This window comes from Carassius auratus, chromosome 21 (genome assembly GCF_003368295.1).
Source record: "Carassius auratus strain Wakin chromosome 21, ASM336829v1, whole genome shotgun sequence".
Taxonomy (NCBI): Eukaryota; Metazoa; Chordata; class Actinopteri; order Cypriniformes; family Cyprinidae; genus Carassius; species Carassius auratus.
Window position 1 is genome coordinate 2967233 of NC_039263.1, and position 25297 is coordinate 2992529.

General features: G+C 39.1%; 1 protein-coding gene across 4 annotated transcripts in view; it reads right to left on the reverse strand.

Annotated features, from left to right (window-relative positions):
• The window catches only part of LOC113038225 (gamma-aminobutyric acid receptor subunit gamma-2), a 47883-nt gene that overhangs the window by 13275 nt on the left and 9311 nt on the right, over positions 1 to 25297 (reverse strand). For all 4 annotated transcript variants that reach the window (XM_026195494.1, XM_026195496.1, XM_026195493.1 and 1 more), the window contains exons 3-6: positions 22400 to 22467; positions 20951 to 21171; positions 20061 to 20143; positions 14031 to 14168 (exon numbers count right to left, since the gene is read on the reverse strand). In XM_026195494.1, the coding sequence (XP_026051279.1) occupies positions 14031 to 14168; positions 20061 to 20143; positions 20951 to 21171; positions 22400 to 22467 (510 nt within the window). The remainder of the gene's footprint in view (positions 1 to 14030; positions 14169 to 20060; positions 20144 to 20950; positions 21172 to 22399; positions 22468 to 25297) is intronic.

Sequence of the window (25297 nt, forward strand, 5' to 3'; positions counted from 1 at the left end):
AGCACGTCACTAGCATGTTTCCAGAATGATAAGAAAGTGACTAGTATATTCCTAGCATGATTAGCAAGTGACTAACATGTCACTAGCATGTTGTTAGCATGATTAGCAAGTAGCATCCTGCTAGCATGATTAGCAAGTCACTAGCATGTCTTTAGCATTATTAACAGTTATTGGCATGTTGTTAACATGTTTCTAGCATGTAATTAGTATGATTAGCAAATTACTAGCATATTGCTAGCATGTTGTTAGCATGATTATCAAGTGACTGGCATGTTGCTAACATGTTTCCAAAGCCAAACTCTAATCCCAACCCTAACCATATAGTAAGAACAGTACATATAGTTAATTAATATTATCAGTACTTAAATGTATAATTACACTGTAAAAAGGACAGCGTAAAATAAAGTGTTACTGTATCTTGCATGTAACTGGACAGACCTAATTGAGTGTAACATGTCTTAATGTGTTCTTTAGCAAATGCTATTCTGTGCACAGCATATCTGTCTATAGCTAATAGTAATAGTTGTGGCACAGGCTTTGTTGGTTGCTTTTCCTTATTTACTGCAGAATCTCTGCAGTTGTTCTATGTTTTTGATAATAATCTTTCCTAATGCACCTTTAAAGACTTCCCTTTTTAAAAAGTTAATGATGAGAGCGCAGCAACCTATTTACGCTTTTCTGACACAACACTTCCTTCCTTATTTCTCGCTTACTGATGGTATCATTAGGGTACCTACACCTGCAGTGTTTCATAAATACTGAGCCTACTCTTTCTACTGACAGGGCACTTTTGTGATGGACTACTCCCAAATTATGCTTACTGTGGTCCACCATTTCAATTTGTATTCATTACGACCTGCATTAGATGCAGCCCCTAAGCAACAGTCTGTCTTTTTTTCTGCTGGCAAATTGCTGTAAAAACACCCTAATTTAGCATACTCAGCAAAGTCAAAGTCAAGGACCATTACTGTCTGTGTTTACTAATAAGGCATCATCCAAACGGCTCCCATGACCTGCTGTCAAAATCACCGGCTGAAAGTGTTTGATGGGTTTTGCAAAACTCATTAGAGGAGACATTCATCTTGGGGAAACATACTCATAACATTAAATCCCATTAACCCATGGCTCAACAAAGTATTGGCGATGAAAGAAGGATAGCCAGATAGCTTTCAAACAGACTTTCTATAGCCAAAACTATGATTGATGTGTGTAATTTTATGATAAAAAGCTTTATTGATTATAACAAGTAACAGTAAAAAGTAAAAAAAAAATTCGAGAATGTTCTGTATTGTCTATACTGCAGTAAATTGCATAATAAATGAGGAGGGAAATGTATGAATTAAGGAGAACATAATTTTGAATCCCTTACGCATTACTGATCACTGATGTCAAAGCTGCAGAGGCGGAATGTATTTTTGAACTAAAAATGATTTCTTCCTGTTGCTGCTTTTGTTTTTGTTTTTTTCAAATGAAATCTAGAAGAAGGTACAGGGAAGTGTATCTCTCTCAGATGCTGTGAATGTTTGACTGAAGTAGCTGCGTCATCTCCACTGCATTTATCTCATTCTCAGCTCACGGACTTCAAAGCAGCCCAGTGCTCAGATTGTCCCTAATGAGAGCACAGCGCAGCACCTCAAAGGCTGAATCTGCCAGGAGATCTCATCTGACAGTCTGCTTGCCTGTAATGGAACAAATGGTGCACCAAAAAAAAAAAATGATGATATGAGATGTCTGTTTGCCTTTTATCTCTGCACAGTGGGAACATTCCCAGGCTTCTCTTTGAGGGCAGCGTTTTTTATATCTCTCTTTTCCTTCTGTCTCTTTCATGCATTGTTGAGACCTATATGCAAATCACAAGCAACCATGAACAGAAAGAAAGCTCGCCAAAAGATGGTTAAAATAGCTTCAGCACAGGGCAGGGACCTCTATGTACAAATGTTGCTTATGCACAAAAGGGTCATTAAAATGTGTGTTCTTTGCATTTAGATTTTTTTATTTACAATTGATTTTTGCAATGTATTAGCACATATAGCAATTGCAGTCTTATAGGGTTCCCGACTTTATTTCTGGAGCCCCCTGGCATTGCACATTTTGTAAGTCTCCCTAATCAAATGCATGTGAATTGTTTTAATCCTTGTCGCTTAAATTTGGAAATAACATAATAATGATTAAGCATTATTGTTAAATGGCTTGCATTTTAAAGGTAATTTTAAACGGAATTTTAACCAAATTTGGTTGACCTTCAAATGTGGAAAAACCTTATTTTTCCTCGGCTTTACGTCTAAGCTCCATGACAGTTACATAACTAGCTCTGTCAAGCTGTGTTGCAAACCCGTCCAGACACCGAAGATCCTTTTTATTCTCCCCTTTTAAACTGGTTTAAAAGAGGCTTATCTTCACAGAACAATCAGGGCGCTGATGAACAAACTAATCCTGTATATGTGCTGGGGGAGAGAAAAAATAATAATAATGTGCATTTCAAACAGACGTGATCTAATTAGTGAAAAGCAAAAGAGCTGCAGCTTTAGTCAGTGATAAACTACAGGCTCTCGTCTAATTCACAGAATATGTTACAGAAGCTGGGATACTGTGAAATGTTATGTGAATCTTATATAGCTGTTTATATGCCAGAAAAAAAGAAAGAAAATAAAATTCTGTATTTTATGCACCTTCGTGTCGTTCCAAACCTTTATGCTTTTGTTTTCTTTTACAGAAATATTTTCTTGGCCAATATTTATTTGTCTGTCAATTTAAGCTGATATTAACTAGCAATCTCCTTCTCCACTGAAAAAAAAGAGAGGGATAAGGTTTAGATATATCTGGCAAAAAGCAGTAAGTGTCTGCATTATTTCTTCAATATTCTATTACAGTAGAAATAAGTCTCACAGTTAAAAGGTGATGATGACGTCAGATGAGACTCACTGCTGATTGAACTGAGAGAAGCAGAGATGCAGGCGATTATCTCATTGCATAAGAAAGGAAGCAAAAGGCAGGGGTTTAGACTCAAATAAAAGCATTGGATTCTCACTCTGTCAAACAAAAAGCTGCATGGTTTTATAAACGAGAATCTAAATCATCTAATTCAGGGGGGTGGGGGGTAAGGGTGTAATGAATAGAAAACCTGTGATTTAGACACTGGTTTACTTTGGTTGTAAAGTTTTTCACTTGCATTAATGTATAAAAAAGTAGGACTGGTGAACTGATAAGCTCAGAAACACCAACAGGCCAGGCTCACTACAGAATAAACTGTCTTATTACCAAAGTCCAGAGGACTTCATCGAAGTAAAAATAAAAAGAAGGTTTACATGGTGCAAAGCAGTGGTAAGCATCAGGAACAGGAAGGCCAGTATGAATAATGTATTGTGCATTATGTTGTGAGCTGGTAGATAATAATAATATTGATGCACTGTTCGAATGCACTTCGGATAAAAGCATCTGCCAGATCAATGAATGTAAACAATGTCCTCCACCTTTAAGAGCAGAAGTGATAAAGGTATGTAATAAGTGCATTACCCCTTATGCTTAAATGCTTTAAAATATGTTTTCCTACACTTCAAACCCCATAACAACAAAGCCAAAACAAAACAACAACAACAAGTCACACACACTACTGTGAGGGAGTGTGGAACGAGGAGACGAGGAGTTGAATTCAAGCACGGAGACTTTTTAATAATCTTTGAGGAACCAGGAAATCACACGTACTGTAAGGATGGAAAAGATGACATTCAAAACCGGACAAAGATACTAAGAGCATGAAACACTTTAAATACACATGACTGGACTATGGGATGACGAGACACACCTGGAACTAATGAAACATAATTAAACATGAGGGATAACTGGGTCATGGAACACGTGGGGAGCAAAACACAAGACACAGGACTGACACAACACAACGTCTCGGTTTACGTACGTAACCCTCATTCCCTGATGGAGGGAACGGAGACGTTATGTCGACCGACAAATGGGGGGGTCTCACTTGGGAGGCCAATCATCTCTGAATTTAAGAGAAAACGCCAATGAAAATTGGCTAGTGGATTAACATACCTGAGCCACTCCCGTGCCGACGGGTATAAATAGGGCGACAGGTGCATCCACTCATTAGGTTTTACGCTGAGGAGCCGAGAACGTGTCCCGGCAACAGCGAATGGTTCAAGGTTGTGGCATGGGGACATAACGTCTCCGTTCCCTCCATCAGGGAACGAGGGTTACGTATGTAACTGAGACGTTCTCTATCTGTCGGTCACTACGAGTTATGTCGACCGACAAATGGGGTCCTATGGAAAATGCCACAACCTGAACCTCGTCACAACCCTGTGGCGCTGCAATTGTTGACAAGCCCTGGCGTGCCACAAAAGCTACGCTTAAGGTCGTAACCTTCCCAAAGCCCCAGTGCAAATTCACTGACCTTGGTACCGAAGGGGCCAAAGGGTGAGTACATCGCTGCTGGAGAAGGCCATGCTGCTGTTCCGCCCACATAAAGTTAATGGAAGGGATTTCAACCTTCAGAGAAAGATTGCTTCAAATCTTCCCTATTTGTTCTTTCAGCTGGCAAGACAATGGGGAAGCGAGCCTTAGGAAAAGGTTGCTACGGAGACCACATCCTACCCGTAGGGAAGCGACATGTGGATATACCGATATGGACTGACCCAGGGGCAGTACTACATATGGAAGGGGTCTCTGAGGCAGGTCCTACCTTGGAGTAGGGATGGAACGGCTGCCAGAAGAGACTGACAGAACGGGTCTGTCAAGGGAAGACACGGGTTTGCCAAGAGGGAAACCTTACCGTGGAAGAATACACATATGGGATTACCCGTAGGGAACCAAGCAATATGAACACCTAGCCCAGTACAGGGGCTGACCAGGACTCCGGGCATGCTAAAGCCAGTACTGGGCCTGGCGACAGACTGCTCCGACAAGTGCTGGAGGATGCTCGACCAGGGTACGCCAACCGGGGAACTCTACTGGGAGAAGAAAGGCGCTCACATCCCCGTGTTAGGGGGAATGGCGCAGCAAGCGTGATACCCAACCAGCCCTTCCCGCCAATTACCTGTTACCCAATACACGGGAAGAAACTGGCTCTACACGGAGGTTGTAAAACCTCGCAAAGGTGTTAGGTGTCGCCCAGCCCGCAGCTCGACAGATGTCTGCCAGAGAGGCGCCGTGCGCCAGTGCATAGGAGGAGGCCACACTCCGTGTGGAGTGGGCCCTCACCCCCAGGGGGCACGGCTCGCCTTGGGAATGGTAAGCCAAGGCGATGGCGTCCACTATCCAGTGGGCCAACCTCTGCTTAGAGACAGCCTTCCTCTTCTGCTGACCTCCAAAGCAGACCAGGAGTTGAGCCAGTCGTCGAGATAGTTGAGGATCCAGACGCCCACTTCCCAGAGTAGGGCAAGGGCGCCCTCCATGAGCTTCGTGAAGACACGAGGGAACAGGGAGAGCCCGAAGGGGAGGACCCCGCAGAGTACGATGAAGTACGATGAAGTAAGGGCAGTAAAACCCCTTCCTCATCTCGGCTGGAGTGACCGGCTTGATTGCATCCTTCGCCAGCAGGAAAGCAATCTCCTCGAGCAAGACAGAGGCGTCCCGGACTGCCACCGAAGTCTCGAGCACGCCATTGAACTTGGGGGGTCACCGGGCGAACTGAATCGCGTAGCCGAGTCGCACCGTTCGGATAAGCCAGCGTGACAGGTTGGGCAGAGCAAGCCGCGCTCCCAGACTCCGAACAAGTGGCACCAAAGGGACAGTCGACTTACCCGCAGTGGTGCAGCGATGGGGAGTCGTGTCGGAAGGCCCAGAAGGCATTGCGTCCTGGGTCATCACAGCCACACTCCCGTGTTCCCGGAGGAACTGGCCAGAGACGCGTGGAGAGGCGTTGGGTCTCCGAACCGCGACCTCTCGACTGCTGGCAAAAGGGGGCATCGTGGGTGAGAATGAGTAGGCAGTGCGTCGCTCATCGTCAACCCATGAGCCTTGCAACTCGAAAGAAAGGGAAAATTGCTCTTTCACTGAAAAAGTGGGTGCCACTGGCCATTTGACCAGCGGCGGAACAGACAGAAACATAACTGAAGATTTTCCACCCGGCCCTCCCCCGGGGGAAGGAGTGGCGCTGTCTTCGCCAGCTCCTGAAGAGCAGATTCCCACTCCAACTCCAAGTTGCCCGTGTCAGGGCCGTTTAGTCGACTTCTTTGAGGACTTCGCATCCGTGAGTGACACGGTGGGTGCTGCTCTCCTGCACGTGGCTCGACGCGCTGGCCTCGAAGAACTCTCAGCACGGGGCGGAGCTGGTGTGGAGGACGCAGGGGGGCACCCACGGTGATGAGCAGGCTGAGGCACTGCCTGCGACGGAATGGTGGCAACCGGAGGATCATGTCGTGGCGAGATCTGCTGTATGGCCTCAGTCTGCTGTTGTTCTGTCAGGAACTACTAGGCACAGCCCCTGACAGCGTCGCCACACAGGACAGCCTGGGACATGGGAGCATCGAGAAAATGCACTTTGTCAATGTCTCTCATACAGACCAGGCTGAACCCTCGTGCATTTGTTAAAGCCTTGGCTTGTTGGGTTTGCAGGATAGCCATGGCATGCAAAGCAGAGACAGCTTGGCCCGCAGCACTGTAAGCCTTGGTAGCGAGAGTGGCCGACAGCTTACAGGCCTTGGGTGAGAGGCACAGACTATTTTGCGGACACAAGTGCACCGAAATCTCACTCTCCTGCTGGGGAATGTCAACGCACCCCTAGCTGCCCCGCCATCGAGGGTAGTGAGGACGGAGGAACGAAATGAGTTGCTTCCGGCTGTAAAAGGGGCCATCCACGACTACATCACTTCCCCATGCACATCCGGGAAGAAAGGAACCAGAGTAAAATGCGGTTGTGAGTCGCGCTCCACACCGAGAACCAATCAAATAGCCATGAGCACTCAGTGCTGGGCGGTGCATTCACCTCCATCCTGATGCTCACAGCTGCCCGGGCAAGCACGGTTGTCAACTCTGGGTCCAATTCGGCAGTGGCGACAACACCCAAGGTGGGCAGCCCCGCCAAATCTTCATCCACAGAGGTCAACAGCCCATCCCCGATGCTGCAACCGACATCTGATCTCCGGCGGCAAACTGAATGACCCGTTGGGACTGCCATAAGACAGCCCAGCAAAATCACCCAGCAGGACAAACACTGTGGAAGGGGTAAGAGGTCCGTGGGGCGTGGCCCGGCGGAGAAGCTCTCACTGTCGCCTTCAAATCTCCCAGAGCACTAGCCGGCGGTCCTCTGCTCGAGACAGAGAAACCAGAACGGGTAGTGACAGAGGGGTCTGCTCCCTTCCCTTTAAGAAAGGGGAGACGCGATCACAGCGTTGCCATGGTCACACACGCAGTGCGTGCATGAACCATCCACGAACGCGCCTTCAGCGTGCTGAATGCCCAGACACGGAAGAGAGCGAACGTGGCCATTGTCAGAGAACAGGAAACGACCGCATCCAGAAGGACGCGGACGAAACAGCGTCTTGAAAAAGACGCGAATCGTCCGCGATTTGCTCTTTTAGGAAATCTGCTCTCTTAGTTGAAGCGCCCAGGGGAATCGCTGAAAGGGACACCGCTGTTTGCTCCGTACCGCTAACCAGAACAGCTTCCCGACACAGCAGATGAATGGCTTTGTGGAGTATAACAGCTTTCATAGAACCACTCTCTTTTCTCTTAAATTCAGAGATGATTGGCCTCCCAAGTGAGACCCCCCCATTTGTCGGTCGACATACCTCGTAGTGACCAACAGATAGGGAACTTTAGCATTTTATCAAATGAAAAAAACTGAAATGTCACTTTGACATTCAGTATTCAGACTTTTTGCTATGGGTCATCCAAGGTTAGATTCGAGAGGAACATGCATGCTGATAAAATATGAATACTTATTACATGCACTGCATGTCAGTTTGGATAAAGGTGTCTTTTAAGTGTAGAAAAAGCACCTCCAGCTCACTGTAATATTCTGCACTTGAGTAAAAGAGTATAACACTTTTCACCCATTCCTCCAGACATAAATCATAAGTCCTTTTATATAAAGTAATAGGGATGCATGTGTTGATAGTAATTGTATGTGTAGTTCCATAGTTCTGCAGTGAGATTCGACTCACTGTTGCACCAAGTAGGCTGATTACATAAGAGGGGAGAATGGTGTCATGGCTTGCATATTTTTTCCTTTGTCTTTCTTTATAAGTATACCCATAATTTTTACACTACAATAATTATTTATGCAGTCTTGTTTAAGTATAGGTTGCAGTTATTTTAAGTGAATGCTCAGGGGCAGCCTAATTACCTGTAGGTACAGTTTAGTTCCCTGAGAAGGGAACGAGGCACTGCATACTTCCAGCCAATGAGAAGCTGGCAATGTTTTGACGATGATACTGCTAGATAGCTAAAAGCCAAAATCCTACTATATTAAGATATATTACACTCTTTGCCATGGATAATAATATTCTAATACTGACCAACATTATTTAAGAGCATGCAGCAACAATTGGCATGACTAGGAAAGTTTAAGCAGAATAAAGTTAAGCAGAATAAAGAATAAAATCATGCAGTTTTGCCAAAATCTGCAGTACAGCAGATCAACAGCGTGAATGAATCATCCTGATTTTCAACACGTCTTTTGAAAAGAGGTGATTAATTCTTACTGCATCAAATAATAAGACTAAACTTGATACTTGCATGTCTCGCCCATCTGAAAGAGAGAGTCCTTTGTCAGTTTGTTGAGGATCCAGTTGGTGTTTGATGAGAGAGAGGGAGAACTGGTTTGATGCAGAAGATCTTTGATAAAAGAAAAACTGCAGCCTGGAGAAGCTTAAAAGTTTGTGAGGCATCATCATCATCTTCATGTGAGAAATTCTAATTCTCCCATTTGTGTTCTTAAGACAGTGATCTGCGGTGACTGCAGATCTAAACGAGATGAGATAAAAGCATGTATCTTTTTCAAACTATGAAAAGCCTAAAAAGCACTTAACCTTCGATAAGAGTTTTAACTGCAAAAAATAAATAAAAATAAATAAATAAACTTTGAGTTTAACTTTGAAAAAAAAAAATGTTATGAGTGGTTAGTGAAAAACATATGTGAGTAGGCGTCAACTATCATGAATATCATTATGATTAACACCTGAGAAGACAAAGGCCTGCATAATGAGCTGCATAATGAGCTGCATAATGAGCCTTTCAGTCAGCTGTGTCACTGAGAGGGAGGAGTTACAAGATAAAATGTGAGGTCAAAATAAATCTATATAATTTTATGTTTGTAGTTTATTTAGAATATATTTAATTATCCCACAACGTACTTCAATATCCACCTAGTAGTGGAGTTTAACAGTGGGATAAATTGAAAGAACATTTACATTTATTTATTTACATCAAGCTTTTGAAAAGTATAATAATATCAGAATCAGAATCAGAATGAGCTTTATTGCCAGGTATGTTCACACATACGAGGATTTTTTTTTTTTCGTGACAGCGACAGAACAAAAAAACACATAAAAAAAATAAAAATAAAAATGTAGTTTAGTAAAATGCGTATACGTTATGTGAAAACTAGTACAAGTATATAAACAAATAAAAAGAGACTCATGTTTATGATCTCTGCTGAATAAAGTGCTTCATTCTTTTTTCTGAGGACATCTCAAATCCTGAGGTAATCCTCATCACATCTTCTTGGGCTGAATTATGTCTTATTCCTCTCAGTCTCTCTGCTTTGTTTTCTGTTGAATGGGTGTATTCAATCCGCACGCTTCAGTGAAACATTATAATCTGAATAGGGCACGGAATTGAACCCCGGTCTTCCACGGCATAGATATTGTCCACTATACTCATTAGGAGTTGCAAAATGTAGAAGTATACAGATGCGATGTGCAAATACAGACACATTCTCTATGAAAACACTGCTCAGGACCTAAGACTGGGCCATAGGTTCATCTTTCAACAGGACAAATATCCTAAGCATGCCAAGACAATGCACAAGTGTTTTAGAGATTACTGTAAATACTGAGTGGCCCAGCCAGAGCCTGGATTTGAGAAAATCTGGAGAAACCTGAAAATGTCTGTCCACTGGCAGCCCCCATCCAACCCGACACAGCTTGAAAGGATATGCAGAGAAAAATGGCAGAAAATCCCCAGATGATTAAAGCTTGTTGAATCATATCCAAAAAGACTTGAGGCTCTAATCACAGCTAGAGCTGAGTTACAGGTCAGAATACTTATATAATCTAGTTATTTCAGCCTGGTTTCAGAGGGCTTTCGAACACTTTTTTTAGCTGGCCAGGCTGGGAGATTGCAATTTAGGCATAATTCAGCAACTGATCTTTCTTAGGCACAACAATCTTTTTAAAACAGATGAATGACCAAACTACTGAAAAAATGTCAACTTAATAGCACCTAAGTCCCTAAGGACCAAGTCCGGTCCAATTATGATTTTTATTCATATTATTAGTAGTATATAGCAATATATTATACTGTAATACAACTGCAATGTAAAATAAATGTTAATTAAAAATGTATATTTTAGAATACATATATTATACAGTTTAACAATAGGCAAACTATCTTTTGTTGTCATTATTTCTTCACTTGCTGATTCTTTTTTTTTCATACAGAAACTTGCAGTTTCAATGAAAACGTGAACAAATGTGTCTCATCGTGAATGTGAAAATAATGCTTAACTGTCCGTGTTGTGTGCAACTGAAGCCTTTCGTAATGTGGTAATGACACAAAGCAATATCATACTTTTGGTTTTAGTTTGTTTGACAGATGCTTTGCCAAATAAATAACTTCAAATACAGTTTATGTTATTAAGATAAGTGTAAAAAAATCTTTCATTCTTAATGAAACTGTGTTGGTCGCCAGAGAAGGTGATTTATGGGAAACACTGGATTGCATTTAAACTTAAATGACATGAAGATTGTCAAAAGGTAAGCCTATAATAATATTATCGCATATTTGTTGTATATTTGAACATCTCTGACAGAGAATGAAAGAATAAGGAATGAATAGAAAAATATGCCGTTTGATGCTGTGAAAGAGAGAATATAATCGGCAATGACTAGTATTGATGAGTCTTTGTCTTCAAGTCTAAAGGCCCGTTCACACCAAGCAAGATAACTAAAGATTGAGATAAAGTTTTATATAGTTTTAAAAATTGTTCTCCGTGTTGAAGAACAGCAGAGTCCGCACTACAGCTATTACGGTAAAGGCGCATAGAAACGATAGTGTTTGTATCATTATCTTTAGAGTTATCTTAGTAGTTATCGTCAATTTTTAAGTGTAGACTTAAGTGTAACTTGAGTCCAAGTCACGGTTTCCATCTCTGCTTAATAGTGTTGCTACTTTCAGAAACCAGCTTTATATTTTTGTCTTTATGTTGTAGCCTGAGGAAAGAAAACCAATGTAGAAAATATTAGTCTGTATGGTGGTAAAAGGGCATTTCATATCTTCTGTAAATCTGAACCAATCAAGAGAGCTGAGAGCCTAAAAATGTATACTCATGCCCTCAAAAAGAGGCATGTTCATTCACCACCACTGCCTCCAGATTAGCACCACCAGAGTCTCATCTGCAAACCGTGGGTGTCTGTAAACCGAGAAGGAAGTTGATGTGTCCCAGGGCATTCATGACTCGAGCCGAATCACACAGACCGATGCACACCGACAACAGCGCGACTGCATGTCACAGCATCAGGTCACTCTGAGAATAGCTCTAATCCGAAAAAGGAAGCATGTATCTACACTTACACCTTTCACAATCTTTTTAAAGCGATTCCCATGATGCAAGAGAATGGTGGCTGACTCCCTCCACAAGCCAATCACCGCTCTCTCTTGTTATTTTTGTCATTGTTCTCTGTCTCACTCAATTCATCATCTCACACCACCCTGCAATGTTTTCGGTACATTTTAAGCTACATGCTGGTAAATGAGATCACACTTGCTGTCGTGCGATGTGGCTCTGTTTCGCCACAGCTGTAATTCAGCCTTAGGCCAATGCATTGATCTCCATGAAGTGAAGCATTAGATATACCCCAAATTAAGTATATCTCATGTTTAACCACTACAGAGACATCTGAGCCAGCGGTAAATGTCAAAAGGACTAATTGAGATAAGAGCGCTCTCGGGGGTTCGTCCGGTGATCACTTGGTCCTCACAACTCTGAAAACACTGGAGCAAATTTTCAAATGGAAGCTATATTTAAAAACTTACCTCAGATTTCAGTGTAGAAATACATTCTTGCTCTTAAAATGACATTTTGTGACAAAAACACTAGTATTTAAAAAAAATATTGGTCCCACTTTATATTGGCCTTAACTACTATGTACTTACAGAAAAAAATAAGTACAATGTACTTATTGTGTTCATATTGTATTGTAAAACACTTTTGCTGCTATTGAGGTGGGATAGGGGTAAGGTTAGGGAGAGGGTTGGAGGTATGGGTCAGTTTAAGGGTGGGTTAAGGTGTAACGTATGGGTCAACAGTGTAATTATAAATGTAATTACAGAAATTAAATTCAGATGTAATTACATGTCGTTTTTTTAAATATAAGTACAATGTAAAAACATGTATGTACACAATAAGTACATTGTACTAAATTATTAATTAAAATGTAAGTACATAGTAAGGCCACTTAATATAAAGTGGGTCCAAAATATTTTGCCATTGCTGCTCACTGTGGGAAATGCTGAAACCAAGGTACCAACTGCTAAGACACTTGATAAAAAAAATAAAATAAAAATCAATGTGTCAAGTCACTTGTGGCAGCTATCGACCAAATAGAAAAACCAATTAAAATATGCTTGTCAAGAACTACTTTAACATATAATTTAGTACACAAACTATTACTGTTAATTAAAGGCGCAATACGTAATATTTCTGCTTTAGAAATAGCAGAAATCACTATATCTATGTTATATATATTTTTTAGTTGTGTACTTACATCATCCCAACAGTTTCCACAAACTTTCAAATCCGGAGAAAATTATAGTTTAATTAGAAGACACGAAACGTTTCTTTATTTCCGTTTTGTCGACCGTCTATGACGTCATATAAACTTTGACCCCTCTAGTTTATCTAACTTCCTGCGGAACCGCCAAATACAGACTAGACTTCGACTATAGAGACGACGAAGAAAAAGAAGTAGCTAGCCTTGATCGAGACTATTATATATTATATTTATATTGTTTATATTCGTATTTAAACCTCAATCAATAATTTAGTTATGGATCATGATTATGCTTTGCCTGCACGTTCTGTGAAGCGTAAACGTACGGGTGAAATAAATGACCCGAGATGGTTTTGGGACAAGAGAAGCAACACGGGTAAATATTGGAGTTGCATTTCCAAGATAGAGAGAGCTTCGTGACAAGCTGAAACTACAGAGAGATGCCGAACTCGCTTGCATTCTGATAAACAGGTATGCATCCATTCAGCTAACTTTATCTATCCGTATATTTTGTGAAATGATGATGTCTTGTGTAAAACGCAGACGGACTAGCTCTCATGTAAATCTACATTTGTTTTATATCTAGCTGGGTAAAGTAGCTTCAAATGCAGTTCACTAACTTGTTCAATATCATAGTATAAACCTAATCATTATTATTAATGAAAGGCGACCGTGTTTTTTAACATCTATTACTACTAGCTAGATGGAATATTGATTTGATAGGGGTCTCATAATTCATATATCTCTCCGTTCGAAAAGACGTGATTGTCAAAATACTAAGTTAGAATGAGTGAGGAATGTGGGAAGCGACAGAGCGCGTGTTCCAATGAACAACAACTCCCATGAGTCTTACGCTCTTTCCCGACGTCATCAAAGTACGTCTTATGTTATTATTTTGATTGAGTGACCCCTGGTGGCCAAAAACTCCATACTGCACGTTTAAATTACAAATGGTATACAATCTAAAGAATTGGGCCTTTCTGTTCAGTTAACCTTGCTTTTGCAAACAAGTTTGCAACAAATTTTAGAAATGTAAGAAAAAGCATGCAAGTATATAAGATGTAAAAAAAGCTGTAATACCTGACACAGTCCTGACAACCTCTGTGGTGTTTCTCAAGCCAACAAAGGAGAACTGGTAAAGACGCCAGGAGCGGATGTCTCCAACCTCCACCGAGCTGCGCTTCCACTTGTATACAATCTCCTCCTTGGGGTAGCCATCTGCACAAACAAAGAAATGGAGTTGGTCCAAAAAAACAACAAATATCTGCACTAGTGGCTGTTGGAAAGTAATAAAAACATTGCTTTGGATAAAATGCATAAGTGCATAAATGTATGTATATGTAAATGTCATTCAGCGAGAGACAATTAATTACCAATAAAAATAATAATAAAAAAATATTTATTTTTATAATTTATATTGAAATCTACAAAAGATACCAAAGATAAATGAGAAAAATGTAATTTATACAAAGCCTAATATCAATAAACAATTACATGATTTTTTCCATCGAATGTATAAGCTTTTGCAAATTGAGATTATGAAATATGTATAGCTATGGTGTTTAAAAATTTTGTATATACATCAAAAACAGCCTTAAATTTTCAATACATTAAAGGATAGTTCACCCAAAAATGAAAGTTTGCTATTAATTTTCTTATCCTTTGACCATCCAGGATGTACATTATTTTTTTCTTCTTCTGTAAAACAGTAAAGTTGAAACCATATTCCTTAGTGATTTATAAAATGCAACTCAGTGGCTTTTGAGAGTAAAACAAGTATATCATGCTACACAAAATTAATCCCCATGGCTTCTGTTGATATATTGAGTTCTTATGAAACTGAACATTATTTACAACATTATTACCTGTAATTCAGAGCCTCAGGCAAACGGAGAAAATTGATTCTTTTCCATTAACTGATTCTTTCAGTTCATTTCAACAAACTAATTCAAATAACTGATTCGTTTACATAATCATGCAATGATGAAACTTATCTGCAATTTTATTTCTTAAAGAACCCAATAATGTTGTTTTACATGTACTGTATTAAGCAAATAAAGTGAATAAACTAGTTTTCATCAGCTCATCTTTTTACATTAACCATGAGAAACCATAAAAATGTTAATTTGTCCTCTTCATTCAAGTGTTGGGTTCACACATGCACATATCAGTGGCTCATCGGTCTTCAGTCCAAACTGAACTGTTTCCTCAGTCAAGAGACTGTTGCATTTCATATTTTTCATAACTCAGTTCATATATATTTTTTTGTTCTACTGCCGCTTCAAACTTTGATGAAACCAGGAAGCAAGGCCTACACTTGCTATGGGCTACAAAACGTTTGGCTCGTGTGTTTGGTTGCACCGTTACTGATTCTACTCTGTCACTGCTGGGTTTCGTATGACAACAATTAAACTGTGCAACAACACCCTCAGAGCTTAGGACCTGTGCTTCAGTTTACATGAACAAAGTGCCCTAACAAGATGCCTCCATGGTGCATTCTGGACCCCTCATATTGAGTCAAGCTGTACATTTCCCATTTTGTGACAGGCTAAATTGAAGAACTGTGTCAGACTTCTGAAGCACCTCTGCCTGTTTTAACAATGCCCTCGGAGCACTGGACTCTTCCAGCTCATGGCAGGAAATGCATTCCCTGTTGGAGAAAGGAGCTTTTCTTTAACAAGGAAATTAATTTCATGTCATGTGGGCATCAGGATGGACAGCATCTGTCTAGTCTAAAGCTGCTTTCAAACTAGGCATATTTGCTTCATTACAAACCTAAGTGTGATTGTTCCAGGCCACTCCAGAAAAATAGACAACACAATGCAGGTCAATATTAGGGCTGTCAGCATTCTTCAAATCCAATCAAGTACTCGATTTAAAAAAAAAAAAACCTCGATTGCATTTTACTTTTGTCAATTAACCAGCAAACTACTGGAGGTGGTGCATTTCATGCATGAGAATTCATGAAACACATTATTAGACCATTTTCCTGGCTGCATGATATATTAAACCCATTTAAAATCAAAATAAAGCATTATGCCATAGTAAATTCAAAATTGCTATGACGCAATTAAATAAATATATGCAGTGCCAGTTTAATATGTGACCTGCAGTAATAAAGTGGATTTCACATCATCTGAAAGCTAAATAAATAAATAAATGTATGATTTCTTAGGATAGGACAATATTTGACTGAGATAAAACTATTTGAAAATCTGGCATCTGAAGGTGCTAAAAAATCAACTTTAAAGTTGTCCAAATTAAGTTCTTAGCAATGCATATTACTAATCACAAAATACAATTTATAAAAACATATCTTTACGGTAGGAAATTTACAACATATCTTCATGGAACATGATCTTTACTTGATGTCCTAATGATTTTTGGCATAGAAGAAAAATCATTACATTTGACTCATACAGTGAGAATACATTAATATCTCTAATTATGCTAACTGTTCATCAAAATAAGAGTTAATATTAATATTTACACAATATAGTGCTGTCAAACAGTTCATCACGATTAATTGCATACAAAATAAGTTATATATTAAGTATATTTATTATGATTATATTAATACACACATATACAATATATATATTTAGAAAATATTTATACGTATTTACATGTCTATATTTATATTCATATAAATCATATTACAAATAGTATAAGTTATAAATTCATATAAATTATATTACAAATACAATGCCAATCCTATTGGTGCACATGGTCCATGACTTCATAGGCAGGGTGCCCGGAAGTATAAAAGGGCATCTGCTAAATAGGTCACCAACTTAACTGTCTGAAGGAGACGTAAATAGGCTGGCCGAATGGATAACCCAAGACGTTCCTCTTCTTGGGAACTTCGTACTGCACCACCTAGGGGCCACATTGTGGAATGAAATCCAATCATGCCTCTCTGAGGCGAGTGCCTGTCCACCTTGTGGAAGAGCACCAAGAATGCAACAGGCATACGCCAAGCCTTTCCTTAGAAACCTTACCTAAAATAACCTGGCAGAAATGGGAACACCTCACCCAAGTAAAGAGCACAGCTTACCTTAGATAGCTATGCTATCAAGCAATACTTGACTGGATACACAAAACCAATGAAGAGGCTCAACTAGAAAGCCTCTAGAGGAGCTCAAGAGATCACCACTTAAATCTCAGGTGATGAGAGTAGCTGCTGAGCTAGAACACAGATATCCTCAGATAGCTATGTCCTTAAGTGAAAGTGTGAACTGAAAGTCATGACATTTGCCAAGTATGGTAACCCATAATCAGAATTGGTGCTCTGCAAGTAACCCATCCAAGTGCACACACACAGCAGTGAGAAGTGAACACACCATGAACACACACCAGGAGCAGTGAACACACACAAACTGTGAACACACACCTGGAGCAATGGGCAGCTATAGATCCAGCGCCGGGGAGCAACTGGGGGTTCAGTGCCTTGCTTAAGAGCACTTCAGTCATGGGTATTGAGGGTGGAAGAGAGCACTGTTCATTCACCCTACCCCACACACACCTGCAAATCCTGCCAGCACCAAGACTCAAAACTGTGACCTTCAGGTAACTAGTCCAAGTCTCTAACCATTAGGCCACAGCTGCCCCATTAAGTGCTAATGACGGCTTGTAGGCCAGAATAACAATCAAGATAGCCTTCCTGCAGAGCTGTCTAGACCACAGAGATTGGGATATCTACTTACAACCCTAGTCGTTGTTTCCACAAAATGCATTAAAATTGTTTAATGCACAGCTAGCCAAGCATGATCCCACTTTGGTAATTTGCCAGCATTGACAAGTTAAAGCTGTTAACGATGTTCGTAGCACAATATTTCACCGAAAAGCTAAAAATTATGATTATTTTTACAGCTCGTTAGTTCTAGCATTCTGCCCACTTTAACATTAATGACCACCACCCAATGGGGTAGTAAATGCATCAAGCATTGCCTGTTTCCCTCACTCTCTCTCTCCTCACAATCACACTGACCTTCATAATGTTGCAGGGTGATTGTGAAGTGAAGACCAATGCCCCATTATAAAAGTGGAAACTGCCAGACAGAACTAAATACCACTGAGTGCAGCAGGGGTATTGGGTAATAACCGCAAGGTGAGGGCATGCACAGGGATGCAGTGTACTGACCCCAAGTGACCATCATGATTCAAGGGGTCAAAACCTCACTTCAGGCATCTGCTAATTTGGTGGACGAACTGGCATGGGTTTTTGCAATTATTAGGAAACATGAGTGTAAATGCTGCTCAAGGGAAAGAAGAGGCGTGAGGGTGCGGAAGGGTAAGGTAAAAAATGTGGTAAAATAAAAATATATGGTTTTGCAAATATAAATGACCTCACGTGACTCGAAGCATAAATACAAAAGACATCGTGACCCAGATGTTACCACCACAGAGCATTCAGAAGTGTCATTCATGGCAGCTCGCCATAATCCTATGACAGGATTTTACTGGCCAGGCATTTGCAGTAAAGTTCACAGATGGTGTGCAACTTCCCGTGAACACAAAAAAGCCCCATTGCCTCAAAAGCATCATTGTGTCCTTTCCCTCGGATTGAGGTCCAATTCAAGTGAATTTGTATGGACTTTATCAAGCCATTAGGACGCTCAGCACAGGGGCATCACTCTGATAGACTATGCAAGCTGATGCCTAGAAGCAGTAGTGATCTGTACCACTCCAGCAAAAAGTGCAGTGAAGGCTAGGTTTCTGAATATATTTATATAATATCTTTTTATATACATACACAGTGAATATGCCATTGACTATATCATGCACATGAATATATCATTTCCTTTGTTTTTGTGTGTATATCATTTAGATTATCAAAAAAAAAAATGAATAAAAGTTTAACACAAAGGCAACATGATTACATACAGACATTTTTTAAGCAATTTCATCACTCATGTGAAAAAGTAATTGCCCCCTGAAACTTACAATCTGGTTGGGCCATCTTTAGCAGCAATAAGTGCAACCGACTGCTTCTGGTCAAGGTCTTTCACAGTGCTTTTCGGACTACTCTTACAGCAGAACTGCTTCAGTTCAGCACAATCAGCACACTGAGTGGTTTTTGAGCATTAATTGCCAATGTAATGTCTTGTCACCACATCTCAATCACTTTGGATCATTGTCTGGCTTCATAAACCAGATGCCCTGAAGCCTCAACTGAAAGAATGAATCAGTGGTCTTCCATGTTGTCATCGGGTCTTTTGTGACTCTTGGACGAGTCCCCGCTAGTCCGGTTGGACCCCATTATAAATGCAGTTTCATCTATTTGGGAATTAGTAACTACAGGGGATATTTCACAAAGGCCTAGCTGATATCAAATAACTTTTTTTGGCTTCAATAATAATAAAAAAAAAAATTCAATTTAGGTCCCCACCGTGACTCGAGTCCCCATGAGTCTGTGTGTATTCAGGTTTAAGTCCCCACCAGAATAGAAAAACAAGTACACACATACACACACACACACACACGCACACACACTTGTTGGGTTTCCATGTTTTATGGCTTCAAGACATTGATATCTTAAGTCCTTTTCCACAAACTCACTGTCAGTCCATGTGGGTTGAGAAAGAAGTGTGGTTTTCAAAGCACGAGGAGACACAAGCTCACTAGCTTCTTCCCACTGATAATCTACAACAATTTGCAAACTCTCATAAAATAACACAAAACCACTATGTTTTTTTCATTTCTTTTGAAACTACAGATGATGCTATCCCATTAGACTGTCCATGGTACATCTGCTGCTTCATTATTACCATCATAAACCATTTCCCCCACATCTTCTCCAGAAGTCAAAGGACAGGAAGAATTCCATGGGGGTGGTTTCTTCCTGGCACAGCTTGCTCGTGTGAGCATGTGAAGAAACGTCTCTCCACATTAGGCCACATTTTCACTCTCCTCATTATCCGTCCTTAATATTTCAGGACGAAAATAGAAGTGCAATGTCTGTATTAGCATCCTAAAAATGGTTTCTATGCTCTCAGCTGCATCTGAGTGCGGAAGCAGACATGAGGTGTAGAAAACTGTTGAGGAAAAGCAATAAAGAATGGAAGAGATGTGGATGGATTTGCATGTAGGGCGTATGGCCAGACTTACAGCTTGAGAACTCCAGGGGACATGAATGTTCATCCATCGGAAAGTTATTCAGTTTAAGCTGGCACTCTGCATCAATGGTCAACCTACAGACAGAAATGTCCTTAATTACATTCCTTTTTAAAAGCCATTTCATTAGCACACCCCTCATTTATATGGAAGGTGCCAGAATTCGCTGATGTACATACAGCAGCACAATAATGAAACGACTGACAAATCAAGTGCTATTAACAGCAGTCATGCATCATAATTGATATAACTGGATGAATTCTTCCTAAAAGCAAATAATAAGACTAGAGTTGCATGGTGAATCAATTAAACAGTTAACAATACTAACGATTAAATGGACTTGCTCTCAGGTGACATTTCATCAATAACAAACAAACATAAATAAATAATGAGGCGGTAGTAAACAACATCTTTAAGACTTGAAACTTTGGGCACTTGCATTCATAATACTGTAAAATTGAAGCATTGTTATTTTATATGTACTGTATATATATATATGAAACATGTGAAACATGATTGTATTGCTAACATTTCATGAGTAGTTTTTTTTAGTCTTGTTAAAACAACAGTTTTAGAATCACAGTATAATGTTGATTTGGTGACACTACTGCTGTTGTTGTTTTTAACATCGCAGCTGATTCTTTTTGTTAATTTCAATGATCATTCAAAATCAACAAGAATCTAGAATTAACATCGGCAAGTATTAAAAACGTTAACACTGTTTTAACATTACCTGAGAGAGCAGAACTGATATTCAACCAACATTGCTTTGTAACTAATTCAGTGCAATTTGCATTCAACAATGACTTTGCATTGCTTCAGTGCTTGCTATCTGGGTACGCTCAGTTAATGCATGATAATTCACAATTAAAAATTGCATGTACCTTAAAGTGTACAGTATACGCCCGTCGTTCCATATCCGAAGCATGCGATTAGGTGTGGTGATCCAGTGGGCATCTGCCTTCTTAGAGTTGCGGAAAAACGTGTCAGGGATCCAGATTTTTCCCACCATGTTGCTGTTGAGACGCAGGACCTTCATGGTGCTGTTGAACTTTAACCGCCTGTCATACCACGTCTGAGCGAAGAAGATGTCAATTGTGTACTCCTAAGGAATTAGAAAGGGCAGACCTTTCAGATATTTGTGTGAAAACCAGTGCTTGAATGCATAGCCCTTAGTCCCAATGAGAATAAGCGTTCAACTTTAAGAAGAGAAGGGAATTGGATCAACTCCTTTTCTCACAGATACATACCATACAGGAAAAAATGTTTTATTTTGTGTTTGGTTTTGTTTGTGCATGGCAGTCGTCCGTGAGGGGCTGTCGTGCTGTTTTGTTTTTATTTTGTCATTAAATCTTGATTTGATTATCTGCCAGTTCCTGCCTCCTTCTTCCAGAGATTATGAAGTTTGTATATTATTACAACTGTATAGTCATATTTTTCAGTTGATATCTGTTAATTATTTGTTCATTTGTATGTGTGTAGTTTCCTTAGGGTCACTTTGTTCTTTAATTATCTTCTTATTTAAAAAAAAAAAAAAAAAAAGCTGCAATTAGATAGTCGCCTCAGTCCTGGGACTGACAGAGAATACTGAACAGTATTCACTCCTTTAATTGGATATATCCCAGAATTACCTTTGTTTGGACATTCAATATTCATTTACTGCAGATATCCTCAATGAGTATGTATAGAAGCCCGTTTCAATAACTGAATATATAAAAAAACGGTCATTGGTCAAAAATCGAATCTGTTTTGCACAATTCTGGCTTGCAATTTAAAGTTCTAAAGTCAGGATTGCGTGATATGAACTTGCAATTCTGGGAAATAAAGTCAGAATTGTGAGATAATTTTTAAGAAAATAGTATTTTTTTTTTCTCTCTCTCTCAGAACTGGACTTTATAACTCACATTTGCAGGTTCATATCTCAAAATTCTGAGAAAAGTCAGAATTGACTCCGAATCTTCTTTCGTGCAATTACGAGTTCATATCTGACATTTACAGATTCATAACTCACAACTGTGAATTTATATCACACAATTAAAAAAAAGTACGTGAGCATGCAAGCATTAATGAACATCCAAAAAAATAGACAAAAAATGAAATAAAATTGGCTACAAAAAAAAAAAAAAAGGCTTGACAAAAGATTGCAATTTGTAATATCACTCTGAGATACAGTATGTGTAAGAATTTCAGCTTCACAGGTTTTTTAGTTTCTAATGTTAATAACATTAGTGTATAAAAAATATACTGATACATTATAAAATAAAAATGCATTTCCTGAAAGAAACACTTTATACTTTTATATTCATAAAAATGTGTTAGAGGATATCTCTTACCATGTTGATGGCGTTTACTGGACCAATACTGTTGACAAACATGTCAGTCTGGATCACGGTTGGTTTGACTGTAGACAGCAGAGGAGAGAAAATGTACAATTAGTTCAGTTAGTTCAGAGTAAATTTGACAAGGTTTATTAAGGTAATAACAATGGAGTAAGTTTTTTTTTTTTTTAACAAAAAACAACCAGAGCACATGAAAAAAGCCAGATGTACATATTATTTGACACTCTTGTTAAAGTAAATGACAACATACTGTCATTATATACTGACTTCAAAGGATATTCATTAAATCATTAGTTGTGTTATATCACTATTTGTGTTCTGCAGAAGAAATGAAGTTATAAGTACAACATAACACTGAGTAAATTATGACAAACTTAGATTTAATGAGATTTTATGGTAATCTATGTACGTTTCTAGAAGTTCCTAGAAAATGTTTGTCAACACTAAATCTGTAGATGCATAATTTCAAACCAGCTTCTCTTTAGAAAATGTTTTGCTTGATATTTTAATGACGTGCCATTAATTGATCTATGCAATATAATTTAATAGTTTGTGGTCACTGCACAGCCAAATTTGATGTAGGATTAATTTGTGATTTATTAGATTCATCTTTTTTTATTGCTTGACAACTCTAGAATAAACTTTAGAATTAGAGAATACACACTTATTTTTTTGTATTTTGACATGCGATTTAGTGATGTAGCGTGGAAATGTGAGACTGAGCTTGAAAGTGTGTACAAATCACAGAGGCATCATTTAGTATTTGACAAATCTGAGACAGTTCTCTGTATTATATACAAAAGCACTGATTTTGGTAAATTGGCAAAAGTAATTTTCACAAAAAGCTAAAATTTATATTTTATAAAATTTTGCACCAATTTAAGAAGCCTCAAACACACAATTATTTACTTATGTATTTATTTATTAATAATATATGCAAAAACTCCACTGAGGCTATTTGGCCACTATTCATTTTCTGTCTCCATTAATCGACTAACATAATTATTTAAAGTACACTTTTTTTATATTTTGGACTGCATTCAAAAACATGAGAGGTCACAAACCCCTGTGTTAAATGATGAAGTGCAGAAGAGATCAGGAGTTTGTGTAATCACATCTCATCTAGGCTTTCTGTAACAGTATATCTTTGCCTGTCTATTATTCTGAGTGCAATGCATGCTGAGTTCAGTACATAAAGTAATTACATTCCTTTCATGCTGAAAATGTAAACCGCAGAAAGCTGTGCACTCAAATCTCATCTCATGTGGTCCTGGAACGAGAACTTTTTTTTTCCAATGTGTGTTTTTGGCCCAAAGATGCAGGCATCATTTTCTCTTTTACCATGCAAACTACATAAAGTTTGCTGATGGTTAGATGTTTTCGGCTTATAAAACTTTGTCTAAAAGTTTTAATTTTGAAGATTTTATGGTCAGACAGACATAGAGTAAGTAAGATGAAGACCGGAAAATCAATAAACACTATGAACACCACATTAAACCACTTTAGAGCCCATTAAACGTCAACCGACCCTTCGGAAACCATATCAAACCAGTTCAGACCCAAATAAACCCCTTCAAACCCATTAGACATCATAAGAGCACAAAAAAAGCTCAAAAGACCACATCTAGGCAGTACTTTCATGTTTCTATAGTTAAGATTTACTGTAGCTAGCGTTGATAACATATTTCAGAATGTTTGGTGCTTGGCCCCAATACAACTGCTTGCAACTCTTGTTTTTATTAGGGGCCAAGCCCTGAAAGGACTGTAATTATTATTCCTCCCCAAATGTTGCCTATGGCAGCCCTATGAACCATAGGAAGGAGAATGATGAAATTTGGCACACTTAAAGGGAAGGCCCTAAATAGAAATATAATTAATTCTGGTGTCTCTAGGGCCAACTCTATTGTGCCACCGCAAGTTTAAGAATTCTTAACTTTTGAACTATTTGTCCTAGAAATAAACTAAGATCTTAATTTATGTCATGCAGATCAAAGTGAGTATGTTACATTGAGGCCCCATTCATTGCAGTTGTTGCCATTATGAAATGCACTGTATTCCATTTATTTTTTACTCCTCCTTCAAATTTTGGCAGATGATTAGCATTTGGCTCAGATGATTACTGGAACTACCTGCACAGAAATGACTGAAGAGCTTAGATTGAATGTTTAATAAATACTGTAATAATAACAACAACAATAATAATAATAATAATAATAATAATAATAATGTTCTATTTATGTAGCGCATTTCAAAACCCAAGGACACATTACATAAAGTTGATAGACAACATGAACACAAATACAGTACATGTGAAATGTCACATGATCAACCAAATAAAGCAGACAGGGAATATCTTATGTTCTAGATCTAGATAAGTAATACAGGCAAGGTTAATGACTTTTTTATGTAGGTCATTTAACAAAGAGTTACAATAGTACAGGCGTTAAGTTATCAAACCATGATGAAAGTTTCAGCATCTTTAAAATTCAGGGATTGTCATAAACGGAAATTATTGCTAAGTTGTTAAAAACAGGACTTGGCAAGCTGGATGATATCGGGTTCAAAGCATTGCGCAGAATCAAATAGTACACCAAGATTACGAACAGTAGGGGAAGGATGTACTATAACTCTGTTGATATTAATAGAAAAATCAAGATGAAAGAAGACAAAGCCAACTAACAGAATCTCTGTTTTTTCAGTATTCAATTTTAAGAAATTCTGAGCCATCCATATTTTAAGATCATATAGGCAAGATGTTAAAGAACTAGAAGAAAAGACATTTGAGTTGTGCAGAAAAATGTATTTGCGTATTGATGGCGCTTGATGATCTGACCCAGGGAAAGCATGTAGATGTGGGGAAGTCGTGGCCTAATGGTTAGAGGGTTGGACTCC